This window comes from Rhamphochromis longiceps, linkage group LG3, assembly GCF_057381845.1.
Source record: "Rhamphochromis longiceps isolate RC_006_pf linkage group LG3, R_longiceps_female_GT1.1, whole genome shotgun sequence".
Classification (NCBI taxonomy): domain Eukaryota; kingdom Metazoa; phylum Chordata; class Actinopteri; order Cichliformes; family Cichlidae; genus Rhamphochromis; species Rhamphochromis longiceps.
Window position 1 is genome coordinate 53,082,065 of NC_140559.1, and position 14,569 is coordinate 53,096,633.

The 14,569-nt window shown below is 44.6% G+C and overlaps 2 protein-coding genes across 3 annotated transcripts; one reads left to right on the forward strand and one right to left on the reverse strand.

Moving 5' to 3' along the window:
• Positions 1-1,241: 1,241 nt before the first annotated feature.
• krcp (kelch repeat-containing protein) lies at positions 1,242-7,829 on the reverse strand. 2 transcript variants are annotated; one of them, XM_085400344.1, is made up of 14 exons: positions 7,750-7,829; positions 7,583-7,659; positions 7,117-7,278; positions 6,949-7,030; positions 6,782-6,829; positions 6,432-6,672; positions 6,221-6,307; positions 4,602-4,733; positions 4,326-4,513; positions 4,043-4,239; positions 3,837-3,931; positions 3,685-3,739; positions 2,395-2,492; positions 1,242-2,003 (listed from the first exon to the last, which is right to left on the reverse strand). In XM_085400344.1, the coding sequence occupies exons 2-14, from the start codon at positions 7,642-7,644 to the stop codon at positions 1,774-1,776; spliced, it is 1,677 nt and encodes a 558-aa protein (XP_085256470.1). In that variant the 5' UTR covers positions 7,645-7,659; positions 7,750-7,829; the 3' UTR covers positions 1,242-1,773. The 2 variants fall into 2 exon arrangements, with proteins under 2 accessions (XP_085256470.1, XP_085256469.1); XM_085400343.1 differs by having other exon boundaries at positions 6,221-6,310.
• Positions 7,830-9,111: 1,282 nt separating this feature from the next.
• Positions 9,112-14,525, forward strand: cct7 (chaperonin containing TCP1, subunit 7 (eta)). Its single transcript, XM_085400346.1, has 12 exons — positions 9,112-9,195; positions 10,432-10,515; positions 10,629-10,698; positions 10,787-10,893; positions 10,971-11,149; positions 11,238-11,409; positions 11,529-11,693; positions 11,772-11,960; positions 12,177-12,274; positions 12,941-13,073; positions 13,411-13,617; positions 13,709-14,525. Exons 1-12 carry the CDS (start codon positions 9,127-9,129, stop codon positions 13,937-13,939), a joined length of 1,704 nt encoding a protein of 567 aa, XP_085256472.1. The 5' UTR covers positions 9,112-9,126; the 3' UTR covers positions 13,940-14,525.
• Positions 14,526-14,569: the final 44 nt, after the last annotated feature.

The window sequence follows — 14,569 nt, forward strand, 5'->3', positions numbered from 1 at the left end:
TGTGATGATATCACTCGCATATTAGTTTTTCAAGTCGCATGTGGTAGTTGGAGGTGTTAAGACTAAAGTACCATGTTAAACAAACAGAGCACTTCACTGTGAGAATTCAGGCTGACTAGAGTTTCTAAAACATGAATTAGAGGGAGTCTTCAGCTACCAGAATCCAGACAGCCTCTCTACTTTAAATATTAGGCTTCAAACTGTACTTTTTGATAAAGCTTATCGTTATGGCTGGATCAGCTGACTCTGGCATGTTCACCATACATCACATATCAGATAAACATGCAAGTTTGCTAACTTTTGCATTAAATACATTTACAGCTGGGGATGATGTGGATCGCATTTCTTTTGCAGGTTATGTATTAAGGTACGTAGAACAGTTGGCCATGACGATGACGCACGCTTAAAACTCTTTCTTAGTGCTGTGAGAACGAATCTCTGTTTTAAATTAAGTGTGTATTTACTGACCTCTGTTAATCTCAAGTTACCCAACGTGGGGCTGTCTGTTTAATCCAGTGAAAAAAGTTCAAACACAGCCACAGTCATGACACCGTTATCAGGAACCGAGCGGATATGAACTTAATCCCTCCCACGCTCCATTAATCTTTTATTAAAAAGTCTCCATTTAGCTCTGGCTCTCTGAAGATAACAGTGTCACGCTGCAGGTCTCACGTTAGCTTGCGTTACTGTCAAGTGACCACAGCAGCATGAACGGCCTTTTCTGTTTAAAGCTGTCAAACCTCTTTTAATTGATGTTGGTTTGATTTTGTATTCCCATGCAGTAATGCATAGACTGTACAGTCTACTCTACATACTATCCATGTAGAAAATAATATGCAAGTGGGTTTAACTTGATATAATGTTAATATTGAGCAGTTATTATGCAGCTGCGTACTTTCATTCTTGGGACTCTGCTAGAGTAGCTTTGCATGATTCATAGTTCAAAATAATCCTTGTTTATTTTATGTAGGGCGTCAGGTGCATCCATCAATTCATACTGTCTGATACAAGCCATTATAACTCCCTTTAAACCAGCTTCCACTGGCTGCAAGAAGTTTTACACGGCAGGTAGGTGGGGCATTCTGCCATAATGACCATATTAAGGATATCTGCTCTTTCTGACATCAAACTGATCCAAGAGGTAAAAAAAACAAAACAAAATCTGAAGCTGAGTGTATATACATTGAACCAGTATATGCACAATCTAAAAAAAAAAATATATATATATATATATATATATATATATATATATATAATAAGGGAAAATACAATAGTTAAACAATAATTACCTTTAAAAAGCAAAATGGTACAGCCCAGTGACATGAATGGAAAATTCCCCACCGCTGATAGTTTGAAGATGATGACAAATACAAACAAAAGCAGGAATAAACATTGTAAAAAATTCTGATGCACTTACATATATCTGCAAGAAAAAATAAATAAATTCTGAACTAGCCTCAGTTTTTAAAAAACACAATCAATATAAACCAACATTTTAAAAAAAGTACCTGAGGAAAACAAACATATTTACATCATCAAATTTGCCCTTTAAAGCAGATATTGTTTTTATGAGTGGAGCTCCATAATGAGAGAAATCTTTCTTAATCCTGCTCAGATGTATCAAATAAAACCGGGAAACCTTTTAAAGCGAAAGAAGAAAGGAGACAGAAAGGGATAAAAACCCACAGGATTATAAATAACAAAGGGTGAGGGTGTTAAAATAGCTTTACATCCAGCGAGGCAGAGAGGATTCACCTCTGACTCGCTCTCTCTTTAAATAGCACCGAGCAGCTCCTCCACGGCGACAGTCGTCAGGTCGGAGTAGAAGTTGCCCTCGTTGTCGCCGCCTCCGAACACCAGCAGGGTTCTGCCGCCGTTCATATCCGCGTCTTCATCTTCCTCCGAGAAGCAGCGGTGACCGGCCGTCTCCATGGTGATGATGGAGTGCCCCGCCCTGGGTACAGACAGCTCAGGCGCGCTCACCTCTGTCCAGCTGTTGGTGTCTGAAACCGCAAAACAAAGGCACGAAATTTGTATTTTTCCGCTAATTCTCGTTTTTACACTTTATGTTCAGAATAAACTCAACAGTCAGGTGAAGGTGGCGGTTAACACATTGTTACTTATGTAAGCTACTTTATTGCTTATAGGTCTGTGGCTTTTATTTTAAATATTAAGGACGTGAAGGAGATATTTTTTGGGCACAGAACCAACCGGACCTACAGTATGGATTGTGCAGGAACAGTAGAATAAGCAGTGTCTCCTACCTAGTTTGGGAATTACGTTACCAAAACCCTAAAATAATTCTGTCTTGATCTTAAATCCTCTATCAGTCAGACTCTGTCATTAACAACAAAAAAAAAAAAGCTACTTTTCAGAAACCAAACCTCTGCTCACCTATATCAAAGACGAAGGCGTCACTGAGGGCATTGTTTCCGTTGTAACCACCGTGGATCAGGAACTTTGTGTCTGACAGCACAGCGCTGCCGTGCCAGCTGAAACACACGAGCACACAATGTTCACATTTAACTTCAAGTTGCTTAAAGGTTCTTAAAACGACTGCAGACGATATTGTAACAATCTCTGCTCTCATTTTAATCTCCTGTCTTATTAAAATCGTATTAAACCTTAATTTGAGGAACGTAAACGTCTCCATTTAGCCCCCATTTGTCCCTAAATGTTACTGCTTGTGTTATGTTTATAATACAGCTGTGCCTACATAAAAGAAAAGCAGCTGGTCTCAGAGGCTAAAGTGTGAAATTAACCGAGCTACCCACAAACATCATCGGTCTTTCCCCATCACAGTACATGATGTCCCCACCTGGGTAAAGACATCCATTATAGCACATGTTTCCAGACAGTTTGTAGTAAATTGCCTCAGTAACTACAGGCCAGAGGCTGTAACACTAAGAGACTGATCCTCAAATACATCAAGCACACTCCCACCTACTCTGGACCCACATCAGGATTTATACAGAACCAATAAGCCAACAGATGTTGCCATTTCCAGTGTCCTCCACACCACACTATACTGTACCACCATCTGCCCACTGACTCTAGCTTTCTTGAGAACCTGGCCAAAGTTGATCAGGATGGGTCCCCTACCACCCCTCCATCCTCTCCAAAGGAGCACCACAGGCTGTTTTGAGCCCTTGATACCATCTCACAACACAAATGGCACCATTAAGTTTGCAGACAACACAAAAAGAAGACAGGAATGATCACTGGAGGAGACACAAAGAGCTGTTCATTAGTTTCAGGAGAAATCAGAATGACCATCTGTCACTGAACATAAATGGAGAGGACGTGAAGAGTCTTTAGTTTTGGGTTTCTGGGATCAAAGAAGATTTCCATGGACACACAGAAGGCACTGCCTCATTTAGGGGGAAAAAAAGTCTGTTTTCTGAGAACTGAGGAAATTAAATCAGCCTCAAAACCTGGTGTCTTTCTACCTCTGCACAACTGAAAATGTCCTCACAGCATCCTGACACAGTACCCAAATGGCTCTGCAGCGGATAATAAAGCGCAGCTGCCTGCTCCTTAAGACACATAAAGAAAGTATCCCCAGAGGATGCCCATCAGCTGTTCATCAAAGCACGCGTAACACGATCAGATCCATCGTCACACTGAACTCAGCTCTGACGTCTCACACGCTCACATAATATTTTGAAGTGTTATGTGCGATACCTTCGAGGAGAGGGGGGATTCCCAGTTGTTTTGACTGCAGAAAACTCCATCAGACCTAAGACATAAACACGTTGCATTTTAATAATGCAAGCATGGATGTGTAGTTGCACGTTTCCCCTGATTTAGATACTTTGTGTGTGTGTGTTGCTCACCAAGGTCCAACATGTACATGTCATTGTAGCATACAGGAGTGTCCCAGCCACCAAACACATAGATCTTCCTCTCCTGCATCACACATGCAGAATGACTGCAAGACAAAAACAACAAAGAGGAGGTTAAAAATATGGAGCAATTATATTTAAAAAGAAAAAAGTTAGAAAGTGTGCGTTAAATAAAGCTTTGGACTGAGCCGTGTTACCCTGAGCGGGGGGAGGGTTTGTCTCCGGTGACGATGGGCTGGTACCAGATGGAGAGGCGGGGGTCGAAGATATACAGAGAGTCGCTACAGCCATCGGGCTCTGGGTTGGGCCGAGGAAACACCCCTCCCAGCACGAACAGCTCACCCTGAAACATACTGCAGCTGTGGTAGGCCAGGGGAGGAACCTTACCCTGAGCCTGAAGAAGAAGAGCAGGAGGAAGTCATTTAAAAACAAAAACAGAAATAAAGCGAGCACAGCGTGTGGACACAGATCACCACGCACCTCTACCATGGTCCACTTCCAGCTCTGCGTGTCCAGGATGTGCACGTCATTGAACCACTTCTTGTTTTTAGAGCCCCCGAACACAAAGATCCTTCTTGAGTCGGGGTCGTAGATGGCTGTGTGGCCGATCCTGGCCTCAGGAGTCGGACCCTCAGCCAGAGTCTCCGCGGCCACCCAGGACACGTCCTCTGTTGCGCACAGAACGTCCCCTTAAACACGGCTCTCACCTGAGCTGTAGTATCAACGAGAGTCTAAAATGCTGTTGAACTGACTGACCTGTGCAGAGCTTCCACATGGGATCTTTGCAGAACTGCATCCTGGCTCCCTGGCCTCCAATCAGAATTGCTGTTTGAGCATCGATGGGACATAACGTCTGACCCCAGCGACCTGACGGGCTGGCCAACGGAGCTGCAAGAAAACACGACATGTCATGTTCTGTTGGGAGTAGCCAGACATGATCATCACTCAGATCATGTTTCTGAAACACTCCCAGCAGCCTGCCTGTCACCAACAACCATGTCAAAGTCAGCTAATTCAACTGTATTCCCCATTCCAGCGCTTGGATGTTTATCATATGAATCCTGTGTACTACAAGCAGGATTTGGGGCTTAGTGACTTCACTTTAGTGTTACATTACTGGATTACATCTCCATAGTAACCTGATTTGTAGAAATAACCTGCTCTGGACCTCCATGTGCAAGTTTTGTAGAGTCAGGGTCAAACTGACTGAGTTCTCAAGTGAGCTCGACCAGTTAAACCTGTATTTTTAAGGTGAAAAAAACAACAACAAAAGCCCTAAAACTGTGTCCACACTGGCAGTGACGTGACAACCAGACACCACAGAAAGTGATATTCAATGACTTTAAGCAGCTGGAGGTGAAAAAGCCAGCAGCGATAACAAGTTGAGCGACTCACAGATAACAAATAAACTTTTCTCAACTACCAATGAGAGCACAGGAGACTGTTGACTGGCTTATGACTACATTAGATGTTTACCTAGACAACTTGACCCTGAAACTGGCTTCAGCTTTAAAGTGACATGCGAATCATTTCCTGTGTGGATGCAGCTCTCATTTCAAGTTTGTGTAGTAATAGTGACATTGTATGGCCACACAGTAATGGTGACATAAAAAATGACTTGACTGCAATTTATTACACTTTGCATAGCCATGCAGAGGGCTTGCTCTCGTCCCCTGGCCGCATGTTTGACGGCCCTGCTATATTCCCCCATTTGTGATGCCAGCTGCAAGCAGTTCTCATTAAGCAGAGCAGACAGTCTCATTATTCTACAGACATATGGCAACATAGCCCTAAAACTGCAGAGCCTTGTTTGTAATTGCAAACAGGTCTCATATTTGTTGTTTATGTGCTCACACACAGTCTGACACCAGCACTTTACACTACAAGCCACATTCACATATTCGACTATAGCTGCATACGAGGTGCGATTGGTCACATGCTCCCAACATTGCCTCTTGAATGCAAACTCGCTCACTGCTTTACTGGGAAGGCCTGGTTTGACCTCTTGGTTTGATGGCCACCTTAGAGAGGCCAAATTCGAATTTCTGGCTGATGAAACACAGCAGCGCTTCAACATGCTGATAATAAAGTGAGAAACGCTGTCTAGATTAATAATTCCCCAAATGCTCTTCCAAGTGATTCATTTGTTTGACTTGCAGGAATACCGATACAACGCCAACAGCGCAATCTAAAAATCAAACAGTCGGAGGGAGCCGAGCCCCGCGTGAGTCACACGCCCAGGTTTATGTTACTTTCCTGCAAGTGAGCAGTGAATGGAAAACATCTATGCGTGAATGCGGGATGGGCTGTGTCAGCTGCTGGGACAGAAGAGGAAATAAATATGACAGAAAAAGGAAGAAGAAAAGAAACAGTACCAGTGTGTGTGGGAGCCTTGGCCTGCCTACTCTTCGTCCGGACTGCACTCTGAGGAGGCGTTCTTCCCACAGTCCCCTGCATCTCTGCTGCTGTGTAGTGAGGACAGAGAGAAAGCAGGTTTGATAGAAGAAATAGCACCTAAAGAAATTTTTTTTTTTTTTTTTTTTAAAACACAACGGAAAAAAAAACAAACAAAAAAAAAACAAACACCTTTTCCACCTGCTCCCTTCAGCTTGGTGGTTTCGGCACCGCTTGCAAACAGCTTTTGGCTGCCTTTGGCTTGACCTCTGACCTTGCGCACAGGTGTGGTCTTCTCAGTAGTTGCATTTGGACACGTGTTCTCTTCTTCTTCTCTTCTCTTTGTCCAGTCATTGCCTTCTTCTTCTTCTGCAGTTTGCTCTCTTTTCCTCTTGCCGTGGAGCTCTCGGGCTGCGGGTGGAGCAGCCGTGTCCTGAGATGCAGCACAATTGAAATAATGTCATTATCGCTATCTGCTTTCACCGACAGCAGCAACATTTCTTTGTGATATTATAAGACACAGTACATCCTTATCAGATTACCTTTGGAGTGTATTCCTTCACGGCCATGATGACTTCTGGTTCTGTTGACTAAAGAAAAAAAAGGGAGATTATATACATTAACCTGTGACATCTGTCCATATCTTAAAGTTTTAACTTAAGAAAATCCTAATGTTTTCATAAGCTCTTTAGATTTCCTTAGTATTTACCAGGTTTCCTCCCTCCAGAGAGACGTTCAGTGTCACACTGTCTATCCAGGTCTCCTCTTCCCACTGCTCCCATGACAAACATCTGAAGGTGAAATATGCATCATTCACAGAAAGGCTGTTAGAGTGCATTACAAAAAATAACAAAACGGATAAATAGGGCGAACCTACTTATTATAAGGAGTCAGTTTTCCAATAGTGATGGGCATCCGATCAGAATCGCTGAGCTCTGCGTTGACGCAGATCCGCTCCCCCCACCGGCCGCTGCTAAACAGCACCACCTGGCGGACGCTTGGTGGAACTGCAACACGGACCCTGCTAGAGCCTTCAGCGCTGACACGGCAAAACAAACGAAGAAACAAGCAAATAAAGGCACACTGCTCGATTTACATGCAGAAAAACGAGAGGCGAAAAGTATTTACTGTTTTAAAGAAAGAGAAGTTAAGCGACTGTGTGTAAACAGGTCTAATTCAAAGAGGCGCCAATGAGGAGCAATAAAAGTGTAGCGACAGAGCTGTTGAGCCCAGCAATTTTAGCTGAAGGCGACTGAGCTATTTAAAGACACATATGAGCGTCTCACGGGTACAAACGAAAAACAAATACATGACATTATGTGCGAGTCGAAAGCCTGCGTTACCTCAGCAGCTTCTGAGGCGGCCCGTTTACTCCGAAAACCGCATAAACTCCGAAATCATCCATCCTCGCGAAGTCCTCCTGAAAAACACAAACAACATCCACCCGGTTCCGACTATACTCTTTTATTTAAAAGTACGATTTTAAATATCTCAATAAATCACTCTTTACCCAATCTCCCGCCACCGCTGTTTGTACAGTATCTGAACTCCGCGCGAGCTCTGGGGTCAGTTTAGGTGCGCGTGTTTTGTCACCACAGTTTCTAGTAGACGCTGAAGGCTACACAGCAAACCAGTTCTCCGCCCGCACGGCAAACGCGGATAAGAATTTCAAGCAGACTCAGGGCTGCAACTTTGGGGGCTCCAAGCCAATCGCAGGCCTGATTTCGGAGGCGCTGCGAGACGCAACAGAAGCTGCGTTCAATAACACCTTCAACAAAACGGTGAATTCTACTTTAATTAAGGCATTACTTTTATTACTAAGTTAATTCTATTTACTAATTAAGAAAACCTATCCGGTATTTAGAAATTAAAACAGCAAATTAATAATAGAAACATAGACTATACAAATTATATACAGTGGGTGTGCATAAATTACAACCTTTATGGGACCAAGTGGTGTGCAGGAAGAGTGTTTGCAATGATGATGGACAGGCTGACAGATGATGAAGGAGGAGTCTTTGTGGACTCTAATGCTTGCAGATGACATTATAATCTGTATTGAGAGCATGGAGCAGGTGGAAGAGAGCCTTGGGAGGCTGAGGTATGCAGAAGAGGAATGAAAGTAAGTAGAAGCAAAACAGAATGTGTGTGTGAATGAGAGTGAGACAGCTGTAACAGTGGAGATGCAAGGAGCAGACATAGTGAAGGTGGATGATTTTACATACCTGCGGTCAACCATTCAAAGGAATCGACTGCACAAAAGAGGTGAAGAAGAAGTGCCGGCAGGGTGGAGATGAGTGTCAGGGGTGATTTGTGACCGAAGGATAGCAGCAAGAGTGAAACTCAAGATGGTAGTGACCTTTGTGCTTTGGAGATGGTGGCTCTGACAAAAAGACAGGAAGCAAAGGTGGAGATGTTTTACTGGGAGTGAGAAGGATGGACAAAATTAGAAACATATACATCAGAGTAACGGCTAAGACTGAGTGGATTGGAGACAAAGTTAAAGAGGTAGGATGGTTTGGACATGTGCAGAGGCCGCGTATTTGACAACGAATGCTGAAGATTGAGCTTCTAGGCAGGAGGAAAAGAGGAAGACCTCGGAAGATCATTGGATGTAGTGAAGGAGGACAGAGGAGGATGCCAGGAATAGAGTGAGATGGAGATCTGCCACTGGGACCTCTAAATAAAGCAGCCAAACGAAGACGTTTATTGCATGCTGCTTATTTATTTATTTTAAACGAGACACTTTGATGCTGCAGATAAATAATTCACGCTCACATCACCAACACTTGTTTTATTTCAGTATCATAACATCCTGAAATAGTACATCTCAAATCGTTGATAAACTACTGCTGTTTGTTCTTGAACGTACCCCCACCAACAGCGCATGCTTTCGAAAAGCATTCTGGGATCCGATGCCGGTGGAAAGCTTCTCGAAAGAACTGCAAAGATGATGGTGAGTCAGCTAACATCATGCACCACACTCAACATCTAATCCATCTCCATCCTGTAGTTTATCAGAGAACATGGTCTCCCGGAGTGCGCCTGGTGTCGGTGACGGGCCGTTAGAAGTCTCGGAAAGCTCTTATTTTATGAAATAGCTTTTAAAAAGGTTATTATTTTTAGCCAGACAATGCTAGCATAGCCGCTATCAATGGGCGGATACGATGCTAACGGTGATGCTAAACGGCTTCCTATAAACTAGTGTTAAAATTTGAGCTAGCGTCGTGTAGTTACATATTTATCTACTTCACGTGGATTCGCTTTCAGCGTTTGAACATATTTGATTTTAATACCGCCCTCCACCTAGTTTGTGATGAGCTGAGCTGCTGTGTTTAGCCTCTTTGTACGGCTGAGGAGCTGCACCGGCTTGTGTGTTGTTCTGCTTTTAGCAGTAAAAATCTGAAAGCTAATGGCCCGGAAAATAATGCGAGCTGTACAAACCTACATGCATGCACTGACACCACTGACAAAAGCTATTGCTACAACGATGTCGTGTATAAATAACCTAGGCATTTGTACTTTGACACATTGTTCATCCTTATGAGTGCCTACAATGTGACATCAATCCTTCTGGCAATGTGGATGTACAATAGATGTTTGCGCATCGTCACTGTCACAGTGCTTTTGCAGGACTTTTTCCTCCTATTCTTGGATTTGTGTGATGTCAGAGTGTATATGTCTGTGTAGGTTCTCAGTCATCCGGGTCATGATCGTCTTAGGAGCTTAGAAAGGAGGCGAGTGGACTTCTTTAGGTTGGTTGAAGACATTTAGCCTCTTATCCAAGAGGCTTCTTCAGTTCTGAACTGAAAGTGAGAGGGGAAACATCACCAAATTTAAAGAAATCTGTTTGCCTGCTTTTTAAGCACCTGAGATCAGCATGCATGTACTTAAAATAGCACCAATGTGAGCAAATGAACCACAGCCACCTTCTATTTGTGAGGTACAGTCAGAAGAAATTTGAGGCTGAAGTGTGTTAAAATGGTTTGTTCCAGATAGTGGACAGACTGAGAGGCTTTGTTGCAAAGCTCCTGTAGCGGAGTCCAAAAACACTAACGTTGTGCTGGAAACGAGCAGAATGATGGGATTTCTGAGGTGCCCAGTCATGATGGATGCTGCTGACAGGTGTGAGCAGATTATCAGTTTGCTTACCCTCTCTTCTTGTCTTCCTGTGTCTCCCTCTCTACTTCAGCCCACACCGGTTATTCTGCTTAAGGAGGGGACGGACACATCTCAGGGTATTCCCCAGCTCATCAGCAACATCAATGCCTGCCAGGTCAGAATAATAACTCATCTCTTTGTAGTTCTGTGTCTATTTTTCATTTGCTCTGAATTTAACTAAACATTCTTGAATTCCTCTAAATGTGCTGCTCGTGTTTCCTTCTGCAGGTGATTTCTGAGGCTGTCAGGACCACCCTGGGGCCCAGAGGGATGGACAAACTGATGGTGGACAGCAGAGGTGAGATGGATGGGGGGAAAAGAAGGCGTTATTGTTCCTAGATTGGTCTGCGGCACAGTCGGTGTAATGCAAATGTTTATTTTTCCAGGAAAGGCCACAATCTCCAATGATGGAGCCACCATCCTGAAACTGCTGGATGTGGTTCACCCTGCGGCCAAAACTCTGGTGGACATTGCTCGCTCCCAGGACGCTGAGGTGAGCTGTTTGAGGCCATTCGTGCATCAGAGTTTATGCTGTCAGGAATTTCAGATTGACACCGTCTTTCTCCTCAGGTTGGGGACGGCACCACCTCCGTCACCCTCCTGGCTGCAGAGTTCCTGAAGCAGCTGAAGTCGTACGTGGAGGAGGGTCTCCACCCGCAGACCATCATCAGAGCGTTCCGCACCGCCACCAATCTCGCCGTCGGCAAGATAAAGGAGATCGCCGTCTCTGTGAAAAAAGACGATAAGCAGTGAGTTCTCTGTTTGACTTGAGCAACTTTTGATGTTTCTCCGGTGAGCAGTACAGCTGACGACCTCTTTTCTGCTTCACTGCGCCAGAGAGCAGAGGGAGCTGTTGGAGAAATGTGCGGCCACAGCTCTAAACTCCAAGCTGATCGCCGGTCAGAAGGAATTCTTCTCCAAAATGGTTGTGGATGCAGTCATGTCACTGGAGGAGCTCATGTCTCTGAAAATGATCGGTATCAAGAAGGTCCAGGGAGGAGCTCTGGAGGTTGGTGCCAGGAAGTGTGATTTTCCTGTGTAAAATCTTTCAAAACAACAGTGTTAAAGAAGCAGATAATATATCATACATGGTCTTACCTCAGCATGTTGGTTTTTTAAATTGTTCAGGAGTCCCAGCTGGTCTCTGGCGTTGCGTTCAAGAAGACGTTCTCCTACGCCGGCTTTGAGATGCAGCCCAAACGCTACGAAAATCCAAAGATCGCTTTGCTCAATGTGGAGCTGGAACTGAAAGCCGAGAAGGACAACGCTGAAGTCCGTGTGAAATCTGTGGAGGTACGAATCAGCTGCCACAAAGCTGTTTGTGAAAGGGTTTTGTTTCCACGCTCCCTCTAACCTGAACCTTTGCTGCAGGACTACCAGGCCATCGTGGATGCAGAGTGGAACATCTTATACGACAAGCTGGAGAAGATCTACCAGTCAGGAGCCAAGGTGGTCCTGTCAAAGTTGCCCATCGGTGATGTGGCCACCCAGTTCTTCGCTGACAGAGACCTGTTCTGTGCTGGGCGGGTTCAGGAGGAAGACCTGAAGAGGACCATGATGGTGAGGCATTCACAAACTGTTAGTTTTTTGTTATGGATCAACCGGGACGCCAAAAATCCAAAATCAATCTTGGTAGTTGATTATTATGTTGAAAACTGCAGTTGGTCATTTAGCTTGAAGAATGACAGCTAGTTGGAGCCGACTTGGCTTTTAAAGTGCTGATGCTTGGACTGATTCTGAGGGTGAAAGCAGCTGACTGTGTAATGTAACCATTAGGCCTGCGGAGGCTCCATCCAGACGTCTGTAGGAGCGATGACCAACGATGTGCTGGGACAGTGTGAGCTCTTTGAAGAGGTCCAGGTCGGAGGAGAGAGGTGAGAGAGGCATCTATTGTAACCATACATAAGTGTAATGGCCAAACATATTATAATAATTATGCTACATTCAGTTTTGCATATTCTTCATCCCTCTGAGAGTTGTTTGTGGTGGGTTGCACTAGAGGTGACGAGATCAGCGGTGCTGTTATGAACCTCATCAAAACGGTTTCTTTCACTCCACCAGAGTTCACGTCTCAGTCACAGCTCCGCTTCTGTGCGTTGCAGCCCAGCACAAAAGCTCGAGAATAAAGCTGATATGGATGCATACTTGGCGTCTCCTGGGTGAGGTAGATCTAGGACACGCTAGAAAGATTATATTGCTCAAATGGTCTGGGTGGGGTTAAAGAGGTCTGGACTCCTCTGCTAACACGTGTATTATAATTCTGCATACATGCACCTCCCTGAGAAATCTAACTACATGTTGGTCGGATGCAGTTTAGGGATAAAAGGAGTTTCCGGTTACTATGCAGGTTAAAGTCTAAATCAACGTTAGGCCGCTGCCCCCTCGACCCCGGCCCAAGAGAAGCAGAAGAGGATTGATGGATGGATGAGATTTTAGTCAGTGTGAGAAAAGACAAAACTGTCACTGCAATGGCAAAATTGGTAAAGCAGCAACTTTAAAGTGACAAATTTGTGTTTTGTTGTGTATTTTTTTCTGTGTAGGTACAATTTCTTTAAGGGCTGCCCGAAGGCAAAGACATGCACCATCATCCTGAGGGGCGGGGCCGAGCAGTTCACAGAGGAGACGGAGCGGTCGCTGCACGATGCCATCATGATCGTGCGCAGAGCCATCAAGGTCAGCTGCACAAGCTTTCAGATGCTGATTATTCCTGGTTGAGTTTAAAGAATCAGTCTCTGTTTTTATTTTGTGCACGTGGGAGGAAAAAACATTTGATTGTACTTAAAAGTGAGATTGTAATTGGATGATGATAAATTACATGCGTACTGGTTGCTTGACTTGAAACATGAGTAGAGCTTCAGCAATGCTTCATGAGGAGAAAGCAGCTTGTTTTTGAGTTGCTGTGACCCCGTCTCTGACTCTTGTTTCCTGTAAGTTTGGTTTATCTTTGCTCGCCACTGTCATTGGTATATTTTGATTTCCAGTGTCTTAACTGTATCAACCCTCTTCCTAGAATGACTCTGTTGTAGCGGGTGGAGGAGCCATAGAGATGGAGCTGTCCAAGTACCTGCGGGACTACTCGAGGACCATCCCCGGAAAACAGCAGCTCCTGATTGGAGCATACGCCAAGGCCCTGGAGATCATCCCCAGACAGCTGTGCGACAATGCCGGCTTCGACGCCACAAACATCCTGAACAAACTGCGGGCGAAACACGCACAGGTAGAAAACAAACAAACACACACACACCTTTTAATCCCTGGTAGTATTTAAAGTGAAGGTGACTTTGTGCGCTTCATCCGTCACCTGTCAGGGGGGCATGTGGTACGGTGTGGACATCAACAACGAGGACATCGCAGACAACTTTGTCGCCTGCGTGTGGGAGCCGTCCATAGTGCGGATCAACGCCCTGACGGCGGCGTCAGAAGCAGCTTGTCTCATCCTGTCGGTCGACGAGACGATCAAGAACCCCCGCAGTAGTGTGGACGGACCTCCAGGTGGCGCCGGCAGGGGCAGAGGCCGCGGGAGACCCCATGCTCACTAACGACGCGAAACAGCAAAACCCCATTTTAAACAAGGACTAAATCCAAACGCCAGAAAGAATGTGTCTCCTGTAGCGATGCAGACAAAGATTTGACATGTTTTACCCACGTTTGGATTTTAATTTTGGATAAAATGAGGTGTTGTAAGCAGTCAGACACACGGCAGATGTTACGTTTAGTCAAACAGCAGGGAGAAGAAGAACGACGGCTGATGTTTCTTGTTTTTTTGGGGGGTTTTTTTTTTTTGTCTGTAGGTTTTCTTACTAAAGCTTTCACACGGTAACATCCATTAAACATTTCAAGCACTGCATCTTTTCACACATTTTATGTTTTTTTACTGAGGAATGGTGAAGTGAAAGCAGACTGTCAGCAGCCCCCCTCTTTAGTAACACACTCCTGTGTCCTGTGATCTGAAGGAGTCGTTCCATAACTTCTAATTTGGTTTTGTGTTACGTGACAAACTGCTGTGTGACATGGAAAGTGAAGCACTGATGCAATGTCGAGCAGTTCTGAACCATTTGTTAGCCCCGCTGTGTGAAACTATTTATTGGAGCACTCTCATCAATAAATTCACAGCTGAAACCTGGACTGTTTGTTCTGACTAACGTCTGTCTCAGCACTCAGATCTTTAA

Bases quoted from the DNA above. Each gene is read 5' to 3' on its own strand.
- cct7 (XM_085400346.1), top strand. From the start codon at position 9,127: ATGCTTTCGAAAAGCATTCTGGGATCCGATGCCGGTGGAAAGCTTCTC. The intron at 11,961-12,176 runs GTGAGGCATTCA...TGTAACCATTAG, and splicing joins ACCTGAAGAGGACCATGATG to GCCTGCGGAGGCTCCATCCA. The intron at 12,275-12,940 runs GTGAGAGAGGCA...TTTTCTGTGTAG, and splicing joins GTCCAGGTCGGAGGAGAGAG to GTACAATTTCTTTAAGGGCT.
- krcp (XM_085400343.1), bottom strand. From the start codon at position 7,644: ATGGATGATTTCGGAGTTTATGCGGTTTTCGGAGTAAACGGGCCGCCT. The intron at 4,240-4,325 runs GTGCGTGGTGAT...CTTCTTCTTCAG, and splicing joins GGAAGTGGACCATGGTAGAG to GCTCAGGGTAAGGTTCCTCC. The intron at 3,740-3,836 runs GTGAGCAACACA...TTTATGTCTTAG, and splicing joins CATGTACATGTTGGACCTTG to GTCTGATGGAGTTTTCTGCA.